This window comes from Pelobates fuscus, chromosome 3 (genome assembly GCF_036172605.1).
Source record: "Pelobates fuscus isolate aPelFus1 chromosome 3, aPelFus1.pri, whole genome shotgun sequence".
Taxonomy (NCBI): Eukaryota; Metazoa; Chordata; class Amphibia; order Anura; family Pelobatidae; genus Pelobates; species Pelobates fuscus.
In genome coordinates this window covers 163,006,379-163,028,051 of record NC_086319.1, presented here as the reverse complement: position 1 = coordinate 163,028,051, position 21,673 = coordinate 163,006,379, and the positions used below count along the sequence as shown (strand labels likewise).

At 39.5% G+C, this 21,673-nt stretch overlaps 1 protein-coding gene across 1 annotated transcript in view; it reads right to left on the bottom strand.

Moving 5' to 3' along the window:
- Nucleotides 1-8,953: 8,953 nt before the first annotated feature.
- The window catches only part of ETFBKMT (electron transfer flavoprotein subunit beta lysine methyltransferase), a 77,687-nt gene continuing 64,967 nt past the window's right edge, over nt 8,954-21,673 (bottom strand). The window contains exon 3 of the mRNA XM_063445315.1: nt 8,954-10,048. Coding sequence (XP_063301385.1) covers nt 9,705-10,048 — 344 coding nt within the window. The 3' untranslated portion in view covers nt 8,954-9,704. The remainder of the gene's footprint in view (nt 10,049-21,673) is intronic.

The following is a 21,673-nucleotide window of genomic DNA, read 5'->3' as shown; positions in this document are numbered from 1 at the left end:
GGAACGCATCATGCGTTCCAACCAAGGAAATAAGAGACGCAATAGGAAACTATCCAAGTTCAAGCGGGATACTATCGATTATCTTGACAATAAAGTTTATAATTGGCAATTCCAACGTCAGAGACAGAACGCATTTCACGTACTTTTAATAGGAACTCTCCTAATAACAGTGACAGTGAGCGATCATCAACTGGATCAGCCAGCACTAGTCATTTTTTAGAACAACGACGCCCCAAAGGAGACGGCACAAGACCAGGAGAGGCAAGAAACGCCATCGTAAACCACCCCCCTCGGAGATACCCGGAGAGGAGAACATGGAGACGCTAGTAGTGAACATTTCCAGTAGGGCCCTGTCAGTAAGTGAGATCTCAGTGTTTAATGAGGGCTTGGGTTTTGTTCCATCTTTTGATGGGGACAAATTGGATTTGGATATTGAATTATATGAATTTTTCCGCACTTTGCGTCTACAAGTTTTCTTTGCAGATGAAAATGTATCCAATGATATTGAGAAGGAGGAAGCTGCCATTGAAATTAACTCTGTGGATTTATCAAAATGTAGGAACAAAAGTAAGTTCACTCCACCTGCCACTAACGCTTGAAAACCGTTATTAAGCTCTGTCAACTGGAGATTTCTAAAATTAACTGGTCAAGGAGAAGTTCCTCCAATTTGACAAAGGAGGAATGGGGTGCCATCAATGCCCTGAGACATGATGACTCCATCCTTGTCCGTGCTGCGGATAAGGGTGGGGCTATTGTAGTCATGGATATTGATAAATATAACGCAGAAGCAATGGCACAATTGTCTAATCCTGTTCATTATAAGAAATTACCAGGTGATCCAACGGTTATGTTCCAGGAAAGAATTAGTGTCATTACTCTTGGAGCCCTTAATCAGGGCTTAATTAATAAGAGAATCTTTGAATTTCTGAATGTTTCTGTGCCTCGAGTGTCATTTTTATATTTGCTTCTGAAGATCCACAAGGATCTTATGAACCCACCCGGTAGGCCGATAGTGTCGGGTTGTGGTTCTTTGCTACAGCCTCTGGCATCATATGTTGATGCCTTTTTGCAAGTGTTGGTGCTACAGATGAGATCATACATTCGTGATACCAGTGACTTCCTGGGGAAATTGGATGACTTTAGATCTTGTCATGAAGACATACTGTTATGTACTATCGATGTATGCAGTTTGTATACATCCATCCCTCATGTGGGAGGTATGGAAGCTATTGCACAGGCTTTGGATAAACTTGTACTAGTTCCAAATCTGAAAGAATTGGTTCTACGGCTGTTGGAATTGGTTTTGTCATGTAACTACTTCACCTTTGGCAATTATTTCTTTTTACAGATACAGGGGAATGCGATGGGGGCCAATATGGCTCCCTCGTACGCTAACCTCTACATGGCTAAATTTGAGTAAGACTTTGTCTATTCACATCCTCTATTCAAACATGTGACAGTTTGGCTTTGTTACATTGACGATGTGTTCTTTCTCTGGAATGGCTCAGAGAACAACCTACTACGATTTAAGGCTGACTTGGATCAATATGTGCCGAGTATCAAATTTACTTTGGAATATAACACCAAGATTATACATTTTTTGGATGTCATGGTAAGCAAAACAGAAGAGGGCTTATGCTTTGATTTGTATCGCAAGCCAACTGACAAAGTTGCATTCTTACAGGTGAACTCATTTCATCCCATCAATATGATTCGGAGTCTTCCTTTCAGTCAACTGTTACGGGTTCGACTGATTGTGTCGCAAGAATCAAGGTTTGATACTCAAGAACGTAAGATGATAGAAGATTTTCGCTGTCGTGGTTACTGTGAGACTTCACTACAGGAAACATTCGATAGAGTCAAAAGCCTGGAGAGAAATTCTTTATTGAAGCCCCAGGGTAAGAACAAGAGAAAGACCCCCAACCGCATTCCATGCGTTACTACCTACTCGACTAAATCTGGTTATGTTAACCCCTTAAGGACACATGACATGTGTGACATGTCATGATTTCCTTTTATTCCAGAAGTTTGGTCCTTAAGGGGTTAAACATGTTATTAATAGGAACTGGCATGTCTTACAAAGTGACCCACTTACTTGTGATCTCTTCCAAGAGAGACCTTTAATGGCATATAAGAGATCCAAGAACATCAAAAGTCTGGTATCACCTTCCAGAGTCAGACTACCCACTAAGCCTCCTACTACCTGGTTGACACCAATTAAGGGTATGCACCGATGCGGACACTGTGCCAACTGTAACAATATGACGGTTGGCCCAGGGTTCACACATCCAAGAACAGGCAAATCTTTCACTATAAAGGAATTTTTTAATTGTCAAACAGATCGTGTGATCTATTTCATCAAGTGTCCCTGTGGTCTTGGCTATGTTGGCCAAACTGCAAGACCCCTAACTGTCCGCATCGGTGAACACAAAAGTACTATCTGTACTAACAAGCGACACATTTCCTTGGCCAAACATTTCATTGATTCAGGCCATTCGGTAGCGCAGTTGCAGTTCCAGGCCACAGAACGAATTAAGATCCCCTTTGCTGGTTGTTCTCTTACAGATTCTCTCAAACGGGTGGAACTCCGATGGATTTATCGGTTGGATACATTATTCCCACATGGGTTGAATGAAGACTGTGATTTCAACCCTTTCAGGTAATATCCTTGGATCCATGTAGGTCATATTTTACAGGGAATTCTCTACCATTGTCCATCTTTAAGTTTTGAGCATCATTGAGGATTTTCCTCAATGTCTACCTCTACCGTGATTGTTTTATATTTATTGTTATATCACGGAATAATTTTTCTTTTCTCTTTTTTAGCTGCTTCCTCTTTTGTTTTTTCACGTGAGGGTGGCCCTCGGATGGTATGACTCCTCCTACCATGATGGATCAATTTCCAGTCCACTCTTTACCACCTACTGCGGATGAAATATGATTACACAGAAGAGATACACTGTGTCCTGATACTTGGAATAACAATATTTTGAATGACGTGTCTGTTTTTTTTACATATATTATGTCTTGATTAGTATTTTTCTAAATTGTGTATCTCTTTTTTTTCTCTTTTATTTTTTTCATAATTTTTTTCATAATTTTTTCATAATTTTTTCAAAGTGTACTTTTGGGTATCTAGCTACATATTCGGCACCTTTAGTCCTGGGGGTCCAGCCATCTTATATCAGTCAGGAGGAGCATTGACTAGTTTTGAATGCTTCCCTGATCTTGTATTATTCATCAATTGCCTCTGCTTGGACTCCAGATGCCATAAGTGTAAACTACTGGTGTTCTCTTAATATTTTACCCTAGCTTATGATTGGGATGTTCACCACTTATTATTGTGGTTACTTCCTTGGGCTATGTATGTGGGATCATGTGTGTTTTGTGTACTTTTTATGTTTCATTCTTTATTCTTTTGTCATTATGCTTTTCTGCAGTTTTTTTGCATTTTGGGGCATTTCCGGGACTTCCACACATACCTGCTCATTGTCTGTGGGCATTGATGTGTGGGACTCCCATAGATGCTTAGGTACGTTTTATTTATCTATTTTTTTAATTTAATTAGTTTTGTCGTTTTTTCATTGCTGGAACGCATCATACGTTCCAGGCGCCATTTTTGCACATGCGCACCTTGCGCTTCTGACGTTCGGGTGGTCTTTCTACTGCTGGAACGCATTGTGCATTCCAGGTGCCGTTTTCGCGCATGCGCGCCTTGCGTCTCTTATTTCCTTGGTTGGAACGCATGATGCGTTCCATTGGATGCGCGCTTCCCCTATTCTTGGGTGTGAGGTTCAAGCCTCACTTTCGACTCACTATCCTAGCATGGACTCAGGCTGGTGCTTACCTTTGAAAATTCATTTTCGATCATGTTCTTGTCATAATGGAGGGTGACTTTGGTCTCTCCCATGGTTGGGTAAGCTTCCTATATCTCTTCAGGGGTTTATCATATATTATAAGTTTTCCTTTATGCCTCTGCTGCTAGATGAGGCCGTGTGGTCTTTATACAGACATAAGTCAATTCATATACAGACACTTTATGTGATATCCAACTTTGTGGACTTTTATTCTAAGTCTGAGAGGGATTTGTTAACTTTTCATTTATTTTTTTTGTTTATGTTCTGTTAATTGATTTCCTTGGTAACCATAAGTTACAGCTGTTTATGGTTGGGAGGATCTCAATCTTGATGGGTGGCCACCCATTTTCTCAGGTGTTTCCTGTCTTATTTTTAGTTTAGGGGTATATAAAGGTGGTGTTCACTCCTTCAGTACAGGCATGTAATAAACATTTTTTTCTATATACTTTTGTGGTTGTGCTCCTTGTTTAAGTTATTAATGTCACCTTAATAATTAAGTCATGTATCATTTTCCAATATCTAGTCAGTCTTGGCAAAACCACCATATGTGGCCATGTTGCCCAGTCCTCCACAATCTCTCCAACACCTATCGCTGTACTTATTATTCATATTATGCAATTTAGACGGGGCCAGATACTATCGATACAGAATTCTAAAGTGGTTTTCGTGATGGTTGGAGTAGAAAGATAGGCCCTTCAGAGATGAAAAAAAAACGGAACCAATCCTTCAACCCAGCTCCGTCTCCCAGGATAACATATGCTTCAGTTTAATTGATGGTTTATCGTTATGTAACATATAACAGATAGATATAATGCCCTTCCTATTCGGGTCATGCAAAAATAGCATTTCTAGTTGTGATTTTTCTAGTGCTTTATAATTTTTGTCGGTTTCCGGTATGTTGTATATTTCTTTTAATTTCTCAATCACCAACTCACATTCATCCTTACATTCGGTCACCAGTCTATGCTTAAATTGTAATCTTTCATACGACAGAATAGAGTTTCCATGGAAAAAGTCATCTATATGATACAGTCGGTGTTCTTTAAGTAATGATGAGTTTAAAGGACCACTCTAGTGCCAGGAAAACATACTCGTTTTCCTGGCACTAGAGTGCCCTGAGGGTGACCCCACGCTCAGGGACCCACTCCCGCCGGGCTCTGGGGGGAGGAAGGGGTTAAACTTACCTCTTTCTCCAGCGCCGGGCGGGGAGCTTTCCTCCTCCTCCTCCTCTTCTTCCTCGTGACGTCATCGGCTGAATGCGCATGCGCGGCAGGAGCCGAGCTCGCATTCAGCCGGTCGCATAGGAAAGCATTCATAATGCTTTCCTATGGACGCTTGCGTGCTCTCACTGTGATTTCTCACCATGAGAGTAGTTCGATCCAGATTTATTTTGTGAATTTTTGATTTAATCTCCCCTATCATTGCTGACAGGGAGGAAGATGGACCGAATTTATTTGCCTGATTATGTTGTACAGTTCTTTTTCAAAATTTCTTAAATTGCTGTTATTTTTCCTCTTCAAGTGAGGTGCCCTAGAAATGAAATGGCCCCTCACCACAGCCTTGTGTGCATGCCATGTCACCTCACCAGGAACCTCATGCAAAACATTTTCCAAAAAATAGTCATTCAGTATCCCTTCAGCTAGCGATCTATTTCCAGGATTATCTAATAAGTAATCACTCCGTTTCCAATGCCTATTGGGGGAAAAAGAAACCATTTTGTCTATATGCAAAGTTATGGGAGCATGGTCAGACCAATTGATATCTAAAATATCAGATCTTGAGATGTGTGGTATGAGAGCGCCCTATATCAGAAACCTGTCCTGCCTGGAATACATGTTCTTGGATACTGAGTAAAAAGTAAAGTCTTTTATTCTCATGCATTAATCTCCATGGATCATACAGTCCACATTCAACCATATATTTCGAGCATTTCACAGCTAATCTATCACTATCTCTCCTATGGAGTTTATCCAAATTATCCCTTGCATTATCTAAGTCGCCATCCATAACGAAGTTCATATCTCCACACATCACCAAAGTCCCTTTCATGTTCTCATTCACCAAATCCATAATTTTCCTAAAGAAAGTAAGCTGACCCGTGTTAGGAAAGTACACATTGACAATTGTATGCCTAACATTGTACCTACCGTCACCATCCGTCATTATCTTTTCTGTAGAATTGGCCACACTCCTGCTAAAAAAAAATGGAAGTACCTCTAGACTTAGATTTGTAAGTGCAATGAAATTGGGAAGGGAATAACCGTGTCATAAATTTGTACTCTTTTCCTTCCTTAAGATGAGTCTCTTGAATACAGACAATATCTGATTTGTTGGATTTGACTTCTTTGAACAATAGTCACCTCTTGTGAGCGGTGTTCAGGCCCCTCACATTAAATGACATGAGTTTAATGACCATGACTCAAATCAGAGTACACAGCCATTAAAAAGAGATTGTATAGAAATGTGGGAGCCCGAAGGCCCGCGTCCCAAGAGGAGACTTATGAAATCCAACAATCGTAATAACAAATACATTTGTTTATACAAGATTGAGCGTGCAAAAACATTTGAAGCATAACCTGTTAGCTTCTTGTGCAGTAGTAAATGCGCCAATTTTAAAGAAAGGAACAATACTCTCTGTCTTAAGTATTGTTCCTTTCTTTAAAATTGGCGCCGTTTTCCCGGCGTCTTCCTTTACTTCCGGGTCCGCCGAACATCCGCATCATGTGACTTTCCGTCCGGTCACATGATTCTGACGTCAGAGCGTATGACATCTGAATCATGTGACCGGACGGAAAGTCACATGACGCGGATGTTCTCGGACCCGGAAGTAAAGGAAGACGCCTGGAAAACTGCGCCAATTTTAAAGAAAGGAACAATACTTAAAAGACAGAGAGACAGCATTAACCACACACTTTTCCAAAGACCTGGAGGTCGAAACGCGTTAGTGCTGTGGACATTCTATTACCTATGTTATTTTAGCTTATTTCAGTTTTGTATTTTATCCAGTAAAGTTTTTATTTATCTTTACCAAATTGGATATCCTGAATTATTGAGAGGCTGGAAAGAAGCTATCCTCGTGGGGAGTCTGAAAGCCTGAATAAGCTCATTATTCACCTGCCTGTGAAGTCAGAGCCAGCTATATGTGGCTCTGCATACTGTGAGTGACCCATTACCCTCTATTGATTAATGTTCCTTTTAAAACAGTATTACACTATGTATATGTTTTTAATTGTAAGAAAATCAGGAGGTGTTCCACTCATTGTACTAAGTATACCATATTTGTGTATATTCTCTTTGCACCCCCCTTATACTTTTCTCTTTCACTATATCTTGAGTGCCATTTAGTGATTTTGGGCACTGGGGGTAGGTGCTCACCCTTTGTAAAAGCGCCAATCCACCATTCTTTTGTTGTGTTTGCAGTCTCATAGTGTAGGCTGAGAAATCTTGGAAAACTTTGATATATTTATAATCCGCAGGGAGACCTGATTTGCGAATAGTGCTCAGGATTTCCTGTTTTATATGAAAAAAAGTGTAGTCTCACTATGGTGTCTTTTGGAGCTGTTGCAGGTGCATTGCCAGATTTAGGGAGTCTGTGGATACAATCCACTATTGTATCTAAATCAGTAGCTGTAGGTAAAATCGTTTTAACCATTTTTTGGAAATAATGTATCAAGTTCGAGGTGTCTACTTTATCAGGTATCCCCCTGATCCTCAAATTGTTACGCCTGCTCCTGTCTTCAGAATCTGCAATTTTTTCTGCTTGCAAGTTGACCTGTTTCTGAAGTTCCTTCACAGTGTTAACCAGATCTACATGTGATCGGTCAACGTACAGAAGATGTTGAATACAGAATGCAGGTGCAAGAACAATGTTTTCTAAAACTCCGTACATAGTGTTAAAATCTTTTCTAAAGTCATTCTTTAAATCCACTCTCAAATTTTGTATAAGTTGAATAATCATACCAGCAGAAGGTGGTAAATCCTCTGCCATTTTAAGCGGCATATTAGGATTGTATGTCATGGTTTTGAATCCTGAAGAAGCCATCTTGGATGTGGCAGTTTCCATGTTAGAAGTGGCAGTGGTTACATGTACAATGGTAGACATCTTGGGTGTAGTAAAATCATTAATATAAGTCTTATTAGTAGCCATCTTGGTAGAGGCTTCATGCCTGATGTTTTGTTGCATAGAAGAATAATAAATGGAGCCTATTTCTTCCTCCAGTACATCACAGTCTATTAAATTCTCAACATCATCTACCAATTCTTTGTCTTTTAAGGAGATGGAGGGAAAGACCCCCCCCGCCGGTGTTCCCAGCTGTGAGGCCGAGGACCTCGACGGGGAGCGAGACCTCACGCCCCCTATACCCTCCTCTGTATCCTGGCCGCTTTTGTATAGCAGAGACCGGGCCGCTTTAATTATAGCGCGCGAGCGGCTATCAGCTTCTGTTAAGCCGCTCGCGGGAGATTGTCCACAGTACTCCAAGCGTGCCGAGCGCCCAGAGTGCACTGAGCCGCCCTCAGATGTCGCGGCACTTGCAGACGCGATCCCGCCGCTCTGAGAGTAATGCGAGCAGGTCGCAGCTGCGCTCGCCTAAGAGCGGTTCTGAGTAACTGGGCGGGCGGGTGGGATAGTTTTCACCACTCCCACCAACATGGATTTCTGTGGCGAAATAAGCCGTGGGACAGTTTTGTTGACAGGTGAATGGGCCTGCAGGCCTTTACTCACACCTGCAGCTCCAGCCTCTCGCTTTTGCAGTACAGGCACGTTTTTATCCATTTTTTTTGGTTTCTGCATTGTTGCCAGTTGTTCAGGTGTCTCTTTTTGTGTAAAATTCTCTGTCATCCAGGCTTAATAATTTACTTTTGAAACATTTATGTCCCCTTGCCTCAGAAGCTCCTCTAGAATGTGGCCATCTAAGATGGTGGCCAGACTCCGCCCCCCATAATGTTTATATTTCTCTTCATTTGATTATTTGCCCTTGCTTTGTTTTCTCTGACATAGGTCATCATGTAATGTGCTAAATATTTACACATGAAAAAAAAGAAAAAAAAAACCCACAAGTTTTACATATGTGATTTTCAATGTTTTATTTCATGGTGTAAAAGTAATTGCTCAATTTTAAAATATATAAATGTATCCTACATTGGATTACAAAAACAAATATATGTTTAAACACGGACATATCTATATTTAAGTACAGCGTGGCCCTTTACCCATTGGCCTTTAAGAATCTGGTATAATGATGAAAGTAATAAGTAAAATAATATTTGCATTTTTTTTTAAATATTTGCAACAGCTTAAAGCCATATTCCAAGTACATCAAACAGCAACTCAAAATACAGTTTTGATTTCACGTGGTTTCATTGAACTTTTCTCATTGCTTCTCTCAATACCTTTTTTCTCTCCAAAAAGACATGGCTTCTTACAACAGCATTATATTAAATGATGATTTGTATACCTTTTAATTCATATACTTTTTACAAGCATGTTTAAACCTGTTTTTTGCCTTAATATGAAAAGACATTTATAATAAGACACATGTGATCCTTTAAAAAAAAAAAAATGTTAAAGAGGCCAACAAAATGTAGCAGTGTAGAACTAACAGGGTTATTCACTAAAGTGAGAATTACTGCACATTCAAATAGAATTTTAAAAATGTCAGGCCACAGTAGCCAATCTTGAAGTATAGTTTGGCCTTAATTTTGATATTCACTTTGAATTACCAACAATTCTTTCTTTAGCGAATGACCCTGTCTATGTTAAAATGTGTATTGAAATTAAAGACATACACGCACTCATCCCCAGTTACACAGAAACCGATTAGCTTTCACCTACCACAGTGTATACATTCAAGGTTCATAGCACCAAACAGCAGTGGCGGTCAGACCATAATTTTCTTGTTGGATGCATTCTGGTAGAGAATATTCTGCCATTTTTTTCAGCTGCTTTTGGATAGGGTGACTCACAAACTGAAATCTCCCTGGGTCTCCGATGAGAACTTGAGTCTTGTGCTTGGCAATGCAGTGTCTGAGCCAGAGATGGAGGTGGTCTGCAAGCTTCTCATCATAAAACATGTCACCCAACACAATCAGGTTCCAGTTCTCTCCTTCACGGGCGAGGATGTTCTCAGTGCTAAATGCCAATGGCTTCAAATTATTCAACTGACAGTTCAGGCTAAAAGCTGCTCCTGCAACTACAAAAATACAAGAAAGCTTCTTAATTTGGTTTATTAGATTTAATTTATCTAAAATAAAATACATCATAAGAGTACAATTATAAAAATGTCCAACTAGTGAGGATCAGGCTACGGTTTATTCCCTTAAGGAATAAAAGTTTATTTTACCATAACAATGATTTCTGTAAGGATTTATTACAAAATGGAAAACCTAGTTTGATTAACTATGATCAGTCAGAGGCGAACCTATTGTATATGGTACCTGGGGCAGAAATGTCTGATGGCATCCATGTTGAAATTCAGCCATCATCACCATTAGTGTGTCTCTCCAACAACCTCATTCGTTTTTCGTGGACTATAGTGAGTGAGAGGAGAGAGTGGGGAAGCAACTCCTATCAGGCTGCAAGAGCCATTTCGTATACACTTTGCAGCTTGGCTCCCCCAATGACAAAATGGTGAAGGTAGGGCAATGCTCTTCAACACTCCAAGCATAGGGGTAGTAGCAGTGATAGGTTGGGAGCATCTGAGCCAATCAATACTCCAGTCCATGGTATGAATTGGCACTTCCACCATAGAGTAGTTGGAGACCAGGTTGCAAGCTGCCAGGGGCCTGAACAGCTCTACTAAACGGTGAGTAACTGTTTAGCAGTGATGTGGGACCCTGCACCCACGGACTCCAAGCACTAAAATCACTAATTGGCAATAGTGTCTTCAAGTGGTTATGGTGTCTATAGTGTTCCTTTAACAGTTTTACATGAATTTTGATCAATGAGAATCTTCATAAAAGCTCATTTAAACTTTGTGCTGCCACTTCTTGCCATATCCCAACATCCATGATTTCTGACAGCTAATGGGAACAGGTATTTTTGCACAGAACTCGCAAAGGACGGCTGATAAAGCCATCAGGTGCTGAAGATGGAGCCACTTTAGGCAAACAATTCTTTAATTCACCATAGGTGACATGTCACCTTGGGGGATTCTCTGATAAAATAGAGGAGCCAACAAGCCAACAGTGCTACTTTAAAAATCAACTTGTGAAAAAATTATTTTTATTGTATTTCAGTATAACAAGACAGTCAGTAAAATTATCAATTAACAATAAAGTTTGATATTAAACCACGGATATAAACAAGACATAATAAAGTGCATACGTATAATTAGACCCAGTAGTCAGAAATATGATTATTGCGAGGTAAGGTTTCATAGGTTTCACCAGTTTAGCTTTCTGACAAAGACATGATATAATAATGTATGAATTAAATGGCATTAGACAAATAATATTGAAAACTTCTTGATAAAATAGGAATAAACTGTAAATAGTGAGTTCCCTCAATCTAACATATTAAGGGTTCATTTATCAGTACTCTAAAACAACACATTGCCATATACCATGTTAGTACCGTATATACTCGAGTATAAGTCGTGTTTATCAGCACATAAAGGCTGGCAGAGAGCGTTTACTTACCTCTCCTGCAGCTCCTGTCAGCTCCCTTCTCCTCCGCACCGGTCCGGTCAGCTCCCCTGTCAGCTCCCAGTGTAAGTCTTGCGAGAGCCGCGGGGTCATAGCGCGGCCGTGAGACTTACACTGTGACTTGCAGAGGAGCTGACCGGACCGGCGCGGGGGAGAAGGGAGCTGACAGGAGCTGCAGGAGAGGTAAGTAAACGCTCTGCCAGCCCCCCTCCACTGAACTGCCAATGCCACTGGACCACCAGAGAGTGAGAGCCCCCCTCCCTGCCATGTATCAAGCAGGGAGGGGGGACGAAAAAAATATATATAATAATTAAATAAAATAATAATAAAATAATTTAATAAAAAATAATATAACAAAAAAATTTATTAAAATAATAATTAAAAAAATAATAATGAAAATGCCCACCCCCCACCAAGGCTCTGCAACACATACACAAACTGCATCACACACACTGCATTCATACACACACACTGCATTCATTCACACACACACACACACTGCATTCATTCACACACACACACACTGCATTCATTCACACACACACACACACTGCATTCATTATATACACACACTGTAAATAAATATTCAATTAATATATTTTTTTAGGATCTAATTTTATTTAGAAATTTACCAGGAGCTGCTGCATTTCCCACCCTAGTCTTATACTCGAGTCAATAAGTTTTCCTAGTTTTTTGGGGTAAAATTAGGGACCTCGGCTTATATTCGGGCCGGCTTATACTCGAGTATATACGGTAATCAGATTACAGATACTCACAGAAGAAAAAAAAAAAAAAAGAGAACATCCTAAGTTAGTTGACTTGTAGTTTGTCATAGAGAGGATGATCGAATTGCACACTGGGGGAAGTGTTAAGAAACACGGCCATCTGATAGTTGAGGTAGAACAGAAGGAACAAGGTGCATCCACAACATTTCTAACTATCTATCTTTGCCCAGCTAGATCGTTGTGGGTCAAGTTTCCTTTTTATAATATTCAAACCATTTAGACCAAATTTTATTATACTTTGGGATATTACTGTTAGTGAAAAAGAACAATTTTTCCATAATTCCTTGATGATTAATTTGAGTTAAGATTTCAGTGACCTGAGGAATAGTTGTAGTCTTCCAATAACTTGATAGGTAGATCTTAACTGCCATTAGTATGTTTATTGTTAGATATTTTTCAAATTTCATTAAACAATTAATGTTCATATGAAAAAGAAATTTCTCAGCAGTCAATGTTAAAATCTTTAAGTCTAGATCTTTAAAAAAATTAACGTGTCATTTTAATTGGACTATGTTTTGTTTTTGTTTCATTTGAACGGTGACTGTAGTCACCATCACTGGGAGCACAAGATGAACACTTCAATTAGAACCCTGGACGACTTCTATGTTTAAGTCACCCTGTGCCCATTGTGGGTGAAGGGTGTGTTTAATGTAATTGTTTAGTTTTAAATGTTAGTGTGCTCTCCTGTCTGGCTAATGCTTGCAATCATCTGCGTGGATTTGACTGTGGAGCCTGAACAGCACCACAGTTGGTTGGTTGTAAGGATCTGGCAATGGCTGTATGCACTACCTGAATAGCAAGGAATGCTAATTTGCATACTCCGGTAGATTTGCATATTGACGTTTCTGCAGGCAGGAAAGAAGTTTTGTGTTTATTTTTTTCTTTTATTTAGACAATCAATCATATTAACAATGAAATAAATATCATTACATATAGGTATACAATACATGTGTAGGGTATACAAATACATGTTCTTATTCGTTTGAACTTCAGTTTTTTTTCTTTCCTCCTTTCTTTTATCCTCATCCCCCTCTTATTTTCCCTTTGGTTAATAGAGTGATTTGAACATACAAGTATATAAAGACATACCACAATAGACATAAAAAAAAAAAAAAAAAAAAGAATTGTCGGATCATGTGGAAACACGAATGATAGGCGTTTGAGAATATGGTGGTCAGGTGATTATAGTCATCTTGTTTTAAGATCTTCTTTAGTAGCTCGGAAGCCTTTTTTTCTGTTCGATTTTATGAAGCCTTTAACTCTGAGATATTTAACCCCTTAAGGACCAAACTTCTGCAATAAAAGGGAATCGTGACATGTCACGCATGTCATGTGCCCTTAAGGGGTTAAAGAGGTCCTGGTTTAGAAGACCATATTCAGATTGTAATTCATGGTGAGATGTTATATTAATCAGTCATGAGATCTTAAATGTTTGTTATTCCCTTTTCCTGCCAAGAGTTTATATTTACATTTTCCATCAATCCATTTAGAATCCTGAGGGGAAGACAAGGTAAGATTTTATTTTTCAATACAATTGTATCATTGAATCTATTCCAGTTTAACAAAATATGATTAAGAGGAGAGTCATTATCACTTATGACTAATGTAGGCTGCCGTACTTTAAAAGACCAAAATAACAACAACATATCTTGAGTCCCAGTCTCATTTATTTCAATTTTGTACCAGCTTTCATTTATTGCCCTACTATTTTGTGGTGCTACTGCATGTGTTAAAAGAGCAGCATTTGCATATTCCTGTATAATTGGAATCCCCAGTCCTCCTTTATTTTATTTTTTTAGATAGTAATTGCAAACCTAATCGTGGTCTTTTATCCAACCATATGTATTTTGAAAAGGCAGAGTGAATCATTTTGAGCCATGGAGAAGGTATTGACAGTTGTTTTCTATTTACCAATTATCATATTGATTTGTGAATATGTACAATGTGAATTTGAAAAGTAAGTATAGTCCCTGTCTGTTGTATGAAAACCTCGCCAAATATCCAAAAGGTTATGTTTATCCATTGCAGATTGTAACTTACGTGACTGAGAAATAATATTTTTGTCTCACCTGTTTTAATACTCTTATCGAGTTGGGGGTTTAACACACAGTTAAAGTTTCCCATTATTAGAAGAGATCATTTTCCAATGCTCTAGAAATAAATTAAGCTGGTGCTTTATTTAGAGCATTTACATTGACCAGGGTTTGTAATTTTAACAATGAACTCTCCCACTAAAATGATATATCTCCCTTCCGGGTCCTATTCTACATATTTTTTTATATAATTTTTATTTCAAATTTTTTCCCCACATTTTTAAAAACTAATACAAAAAAGACAGTTAAGTTGGACATTTGGTAATAGAAAAAGGAGACTCATTTACTCAATTATATTCATTCATTAAAATCATATGTAAAGGAACTGTTGTTCTTAAATCTTTCCTTTTTTTTCTTCTTTCCTCTCCCCTTTCTTTTTCCTTCTTCTCTCTCCTTCCTTTCTCATCCTCCTTCTTGATACAAATATATAAGCATTATAAAATATATATTCTTAAAATTAGAGGTATCAAAATAAAACAAAAAAACTTACTAACATGTGTACCAATGAATCTGACTAAATCTTATTAACATGAAAAAAAAAAAAAAACAAGCAAGCAAAAAAAAAGAAAGAAAAGAAAATGTTTTCTCTTGGTTCTAGGAAGCTGAGAGAGAGGGGAGGGAGAAGGCAAGGTGCATTCTTATAGACTTCCCATGGATGTATTTTTATATTATACAGAATTTATTACGTTTATTGTTTCATCTCAAAAAACATTATATCTTGTTTTTTTTTTATTATAGCTTGTCGGGATAAACTTTTCCATCTTTATTTGGTGGTTTATTTGATGTCTAATCAGACACCAGTCAAGTATATACACGTTTTAAAATTTCTGGCTATATTTAGCTTAACAGCATGTGAAGTAACAAAATCAAAGCTTTTTTTTATGTTAGGGATGTTGATATGTAAAAGCATCAATTCTGCTTTTATGAGTATTGATTTCTTCAAGATTTATTTTTTTCTCCCACTCCTTGCCATAATTCTTTAATGGTCGGACATTCCCAGCATATATGTAGAAATTCTGCCTATTTTTTCTGGCATCTCCAACACTCAGGAGATTGAGTAGGAAATATTTTATTTATCCTTTTGAGGACTAAGTCCCATCTGTTTAAGATTTTTTATATATATATATATATATATATATATATATATATATATATATATATATAACAGATAGGTACCTTGACACTGCATAGCAGTTAACACTATTGCAAATTGTGTACAGCTTAAAGGACACTATCGTCATTAATACAATGTTGCTTTGTTCATATAACATCCAATATATCTCTCCTACAAAGGGAGAGAAGAAAAGAAATAAAGCATTGGGATAAACCTTTATTACCGCCAGTATTACCCTATTTCCTCTATTCCCGGCTCCATTAATAATAACAACAAAGTATTTAACCAGGAAAGGTACATTCAGATTACTCTGGTTTCCAAGTACGTCCTGGAGATGTTACCTTAGCCCAACATCCAGGGGTTGTTACTATCACCCAATTTAATGTTGCCAATTTATTTCCTGTCATGCGGTCAATTAGTGTAATTATATCTTTTCAGTAAATATATATAGATTGACAGTACCACCATATATGTAGTAGAGCACCCTTATCTATATTGCATCGCCAACATCGGTCAGATGTATTTGGGTATATTTTATTTAAAAGATTCGGTGTTAAGTACCATCTATTTGAAAGTTTAAACTGCAAGTCTGTCAGAATTAAGAAATGGAAATGTTTATATAACTTATTAAAATAACTTTTCCAACTTTCCTCCTCTATTTGTATGTGAAGATCTTTTTCCCACTTCTCAATTGCTCCGGAAAGTTTATCATGTCTTATCGTATATAAAACTTTAACACATTTAGACAGCATATTTTTACAGTTTTTTTGTTCGACCAGTTGACAAATCCCTTCTGTTTTAGATCCTATAATGCAGCTCATTCAAATTCAGGCAATATATATATATTTATTAAGTATCAAGATTGAGTTACACCATTCTTTAAAAGAAAGTTGTATCTTTAAATCTCTATTCCATTTTAGTATTGCTGGTGGGTAATATTTCTTTTCTATGTTATATAATAAAATGCTTGTTTTAGAAAGTAGTTTTTTTTTAGTATCCTTGATATTAAAGGATCACTATAGGGTCAGGAACACAAACATGTATTCCTGACCCTATAGTGTTAAAACCACCATCTAGCCCCCCTTGGACCCTAATGCCTCCATAAATATAGCAAAATTATACTGTATTCAAGCATGAAGCTGTAGATCTGCATGCTGTTTGCCTCAGATGTCTGCTGATATCATCAGAAGTGGTAGCCTGATCCAATCACAGTGCTTCCCCATAGGATTGTCTGAGACTGACAAAGAGGCAGATCAGAGGCAGAGCCAGCATGATTCAAACACAGCCCTGGTCAATCAGCATCTCCTCCCAGAGATGAATTGAATCAATGATTCTTTATGAGGACATTTCAGTGTGTGCATGCAGAGGGAGGAGATACTGAATGTTTGGATGCATTTATGCACCCATGATCCAGGAAAGATCTCTAACAGCCATCTAAGGAGTAGCCAGTGAAGTTATCACTAGGCTGTAATGTAAACACTGCATTTTCTCTGAAGCAATGGAGAAGACAGTGAGAGGACAGTAGTAGCAATAATACACTCTGGTGGAATAATAGGAGATGTCACCTGTTCCGGAGCAGACTCATTATCATATTGCCTGGACAAGGCATCAGCCTTGGTATTTTTAGAACCAGGTCTATAAGTAATGAGAAAGTTAAAACGTGAAAGGAACAGTGACCATCTAGCCTGTCTGGAAGACAAAGGTTTGGCATCCCCTATATATGCCAGGTTTTTGTGGTCCTTGGAACCCTCCAAAAGATGTTGCCACTCCTTGAGGTCAAGAATAATGGCCAACAGTTCTCTATTGCCAATATCGTAGTTGCGCTCAGCAGGAGACATCTTTCTGGAGAAGTAGCCACAAGGATGCAATGGTGTTCCCTGGCTTTCTCTCTGAGAGAGAACAGCCCCTACCCCTGTCTCGGATGCATCAACCTCCAATATAAAAGGTTTACTGGTGTCGGGATGTTTTAGTATGTCCGCAGAGGCAAATCTTTGTTTAAGAGTCTCGAAAGCATTCACAGCCTCTTTGGACCATACCGTGCTACTAACCCCTTTGCGAGTCATATTAGTGATTGGGGCTATTACAGAAGAAAATCCCTTGATGAATCTTCTGTAATAGTTAGCAAAACCAATAAACCTTTGAATGGCTTTTAAACCAGAGGGTAATGGCCAGTGTAGTACAGCCTCTAGTTTTTTAGGATCCATTTGAAATCCCGATGCAGAGATGTTGTAACCCAAAGAGTGGACTTCAGGCTGGTCAAATATGCACTTTTCTAATTTACAATAAAGTTTATTTTTCAACAACGTCTGCAGAATCTATTTCACATGGGAGTGGTGAGTTTGAAGATCAGGGGAATACACCAAAATATCGTCCAAATAAACCAAGACAAATGAGTAAATGAATTCCCTGACTAAAAATCATTTATAAAGTCTTGGAATACGGCCGGGGCGTTGCATAACCCAAATGGCATTACCAGATATTCATAGTGTCCACTACGGGTATTAAATGCCGTCTTCCACTCATGATTCTCTTTAATTCTAACCAAATTGTAAGCGCTCCTAAGGTCAAGCTTAGTAAATACTTTAGCTCCCTGAAGTCTATCGAACAATTCGGAAATGAGTGGGATAGGGTATGCATTTTTTACAGTGATTTTATAGAGTGCCCTGTAGTCTATGCAAGGGCGTAACTAACCACCCTTTTTCTCAACAAAAAAAGAATCCTGCACCAGCTGGTGAGGATGACTTTATGTGCCCTTTGCGCAAGGATTCTTTGATGTATCCCTCCATTATTTTACTCTCCTGGGGAGATAAGGCATAAACTGCCCCCTTAGGTGGCATAGCGCCTGGAAACAGGTTAATGGCACAGTCATATGCTCTGTGGGGAGGCAATACATCGGATTGAGCCTTGCTAAACACCTCCTGAAGTTCTCGGTATTGTATGGGAACTCCTGGAGTTTGGGGAGTGGTAGTGGGAAGGTCAATAGTATCCAATCTCTTTAGTACTGGTGTTATACATCTCCACATACACTCTTTACCCCATTCTATTATCTCCCCATTAGCCCAGTTAATATAGGGATTGTGCTTACTCAGCCACGGAAACCCTAATATGATAGGACATGATGGAGAAGTAATAACCTGAAACGTCATCTCCTCCCTATGGGAGGCCCCAATGGAGATTAGGGACAGTTTCGTGGGTTATAAGCGGTTGTGTGAGTGGTCTACCATCAATAGCCTCTACAGCTAGCGGCGTAGGTCTCTCCCTGACTGGTATCTCATTACCCCTAATAAACTGGACATCAATAAAATTTCCAGCAGCACCTGAGTCCATTAGGGCATTAGGGAAAGCCAGGAGTCAGGATACCAGAATATAGAGAAGTCAATAAACAAAGCCAAAGTAAAAAAACAGGTAGAAAACTAATAACAGGAACGCGCTCTCGGACAACCACAAGGGAAACCACGATAGGGCACTGAGCAGGATGAGAACTGGGCCTAAATACCACTCCTTTAGTTCAGATAGGCTGTAACCAGCCTTTGACCCCAAAGTCAGTTACCAGGTTTCATTTGCATAATTGCTGCTCAGCATTAACCCTTCTATGGATTAGGTTGCTGCTCGGCCCAACTTTTCCTGTGTGGACAGTAAATGTCATTAACCACATTTCTGTAAGCGGATGAATACGTGACACCAACTGCCCATTGCCCCTGGCTTTTGGAGGAGCTTGATTGCCAGCCTCCTGCCTCATGACTATGGCCATGGGGTGTATGGCCCTTTAAAAACTATATGTGGGTATATTAGGACTTTTAAAAGACTGTTTCTGCCCCTTTCATTCCATGGGAGAATGTGCCTCTTCCCCTCCACCTTTAATACCTATCCCATTGTTCTCCAGCAGGGCGTTGTCCCAAAGACACTGCCAGACCAGTTTAAACTGGCTGCTTTGTCCCTCCTCAATCTCTCATCAGCCCTTGCCAAACTTTAACTCCATGGCAAATTTACTTCGTTCGTGGGATCTGAGCGCTGTTCACCTATATTGTGCGCTCAGATCCGAGCTATCTGGGGATAGGTTAAATGTGGGGGTTCTGTGTAATATAATAGGAATTATGTATTTTTATGTATTTTACTGTTCGTGTAAAAGGGAGATATTTTCTGTACCTGGAGATAATTGAGTTTACTGCAGTTCCTTAAGCCAATTATCTCCAGGATAGAGGGGAGGGATTTTACTGTGTATGTGGGAGTGTTATTTTGTTAATTAGTGTTCCCATTGGTTTGTGTCCCTTTTGTCACAGTTTACCACCAGGTCCAGGGGGTGTGCCTCTGGCCTGAAAACATGCATAAAAGAAAGCCCTTTGGTGCTGATTAAACAGATCATCTTGTACCTTCATGAAGTTTCGGCTCATGTTTGGAGGATTGGAGAACTACATTCTGGGGATTGTTGTAATCACTTTACTCCACAGGTTATAATCACTAAGCTGCTAAGAGCTTGTTCCTGTTCCTGCTCTCTGGTATTCGGAGATGTCAACCTACTGGAAGCTGGACCCTGGTCTTGGGTCCAGAGTGGGTGGAGACGGCGAGACCCCAACCAAGCTGCGGCGGTTCGTGGGAGTCTACAGTAGTTATGGTGTCTGGAGGAGTGCTTGGAGTCCTCGGAAAGCACTAGGAGCGCCCATCAACGGAAGGTATCCGGTCGGGGTGCAAGCAGTTCCGTTACACCGTTTAATAAGTTGATCAAAATATTATAAGTTTGCATGATCATAAGGGAATTTTAACCTTTTTTTTTTAATATAAGATTGAACTTTTAGATAATCAAAAAAGTATTTGTTCGAAAAACGTGATGTCCTCTTAAAGGACCACTCTAGTGCCAGGAAAGCATACTCGTTTTCCTGGCACTAGAGTGCCCTGAGGGTGCCCCCACCCTCAGGGACCCACTCCCGCCCGGCTCTGGAAAGAGGAAAAGGGTTAAAACTTACCTTTTTCCAGCGCTGGGCGGGGAGCTCTCCTCCTCCGATCCTCCTCTTCTCCTCCCCGTCGGCTGAATTCATAATGCTTTCCTATGGACGCTTGCGTGCTCTCACTGTGATTTTCACAGTGAGAATCACGCAAGCGCCTCTAGCGGCTGTCAGTGAGACAGCCACTAGAGGAAATAGGGGAAGGCTTAACTAATTGATAAACATAGCAGTTTCTCTGAAATTGCTATGTTTATAAAAAAATTAGTTAACCCTAGCTGGACCTGGCACCCAGACCACTTCATTAAGCTGAAGTGGTCTGGGTGCCTAGAGTGGTCCTTTAAGATCATCAAAAGTTATTATTTGTCCTACAGAGAATAGATCAGCAACCATTTTAATACCTTTTACAGACGATGGATGTAAATTATATCTGGTAATAAAGCATTTAGTAATTCTATTCTAAGAGATGGAAAAATGTTCTCTTTTATATCTAGCTTCCGTTTGATTTCATACCAATTTTTTTGAATATTGTTTAAAGCACAGTTTTCATTGTAAAATTTCAATGTTCTGAGTTCTTGGTCAGATAACCAAAACATTTTGGACAAATTGTTAAATGGTTCTATTCTCCTAATTTCTAATTTGTACCAGCTTTCTTCATCACATTCCGGCTCCCGGCATCACTCTGCGGCACGCGAGGGAGCTGAGCAGTGAGAGCTCAAAATCAATGCTCCCTCGCTGCCTGTTCGCCCCCCTGCCTACCTGAATGTGCACCTGCCCAGCAGCCCCACTAGACACCAGGTAAGAAATCCACCCAGCTCTCCCAAAGGTAGGGAGGCTGGGTGGATTTAAATTATTTTTTTTTTATTTTTTTGGGGGGGGGGGGGGGGGAGAAATGTATGTATGGATGTATGGCTGTCTGTGTGTGTGTATGGCTGTTTGTGTGTGTGTGTGTGTGTGTGTGGCTGTGTGTGTGTGTGTGTCTCTGTCAGTGTATGTGTGTGTGGCTCTGTCAGTGTATGTATGTCAGTGTGTGTGTGAGGGAGCCTGTGTGTCTGAGTAATTGTGTGTGTCTGTGAGTGAGTGTTTGTCTGTGAGGGAGCCTGTTTGTCAGTTAGTGTGTGTCTGTGAGTGCATGTGTGTGTTGGAGTGATTCTGTGTGCATGTCTGTCAGTGAGTGTGTCTCAGTGAGTGTGAGTGAGAACAGGGGCAGGGGTTTAGTAGACGGGGGGACTGGGATTTAGTA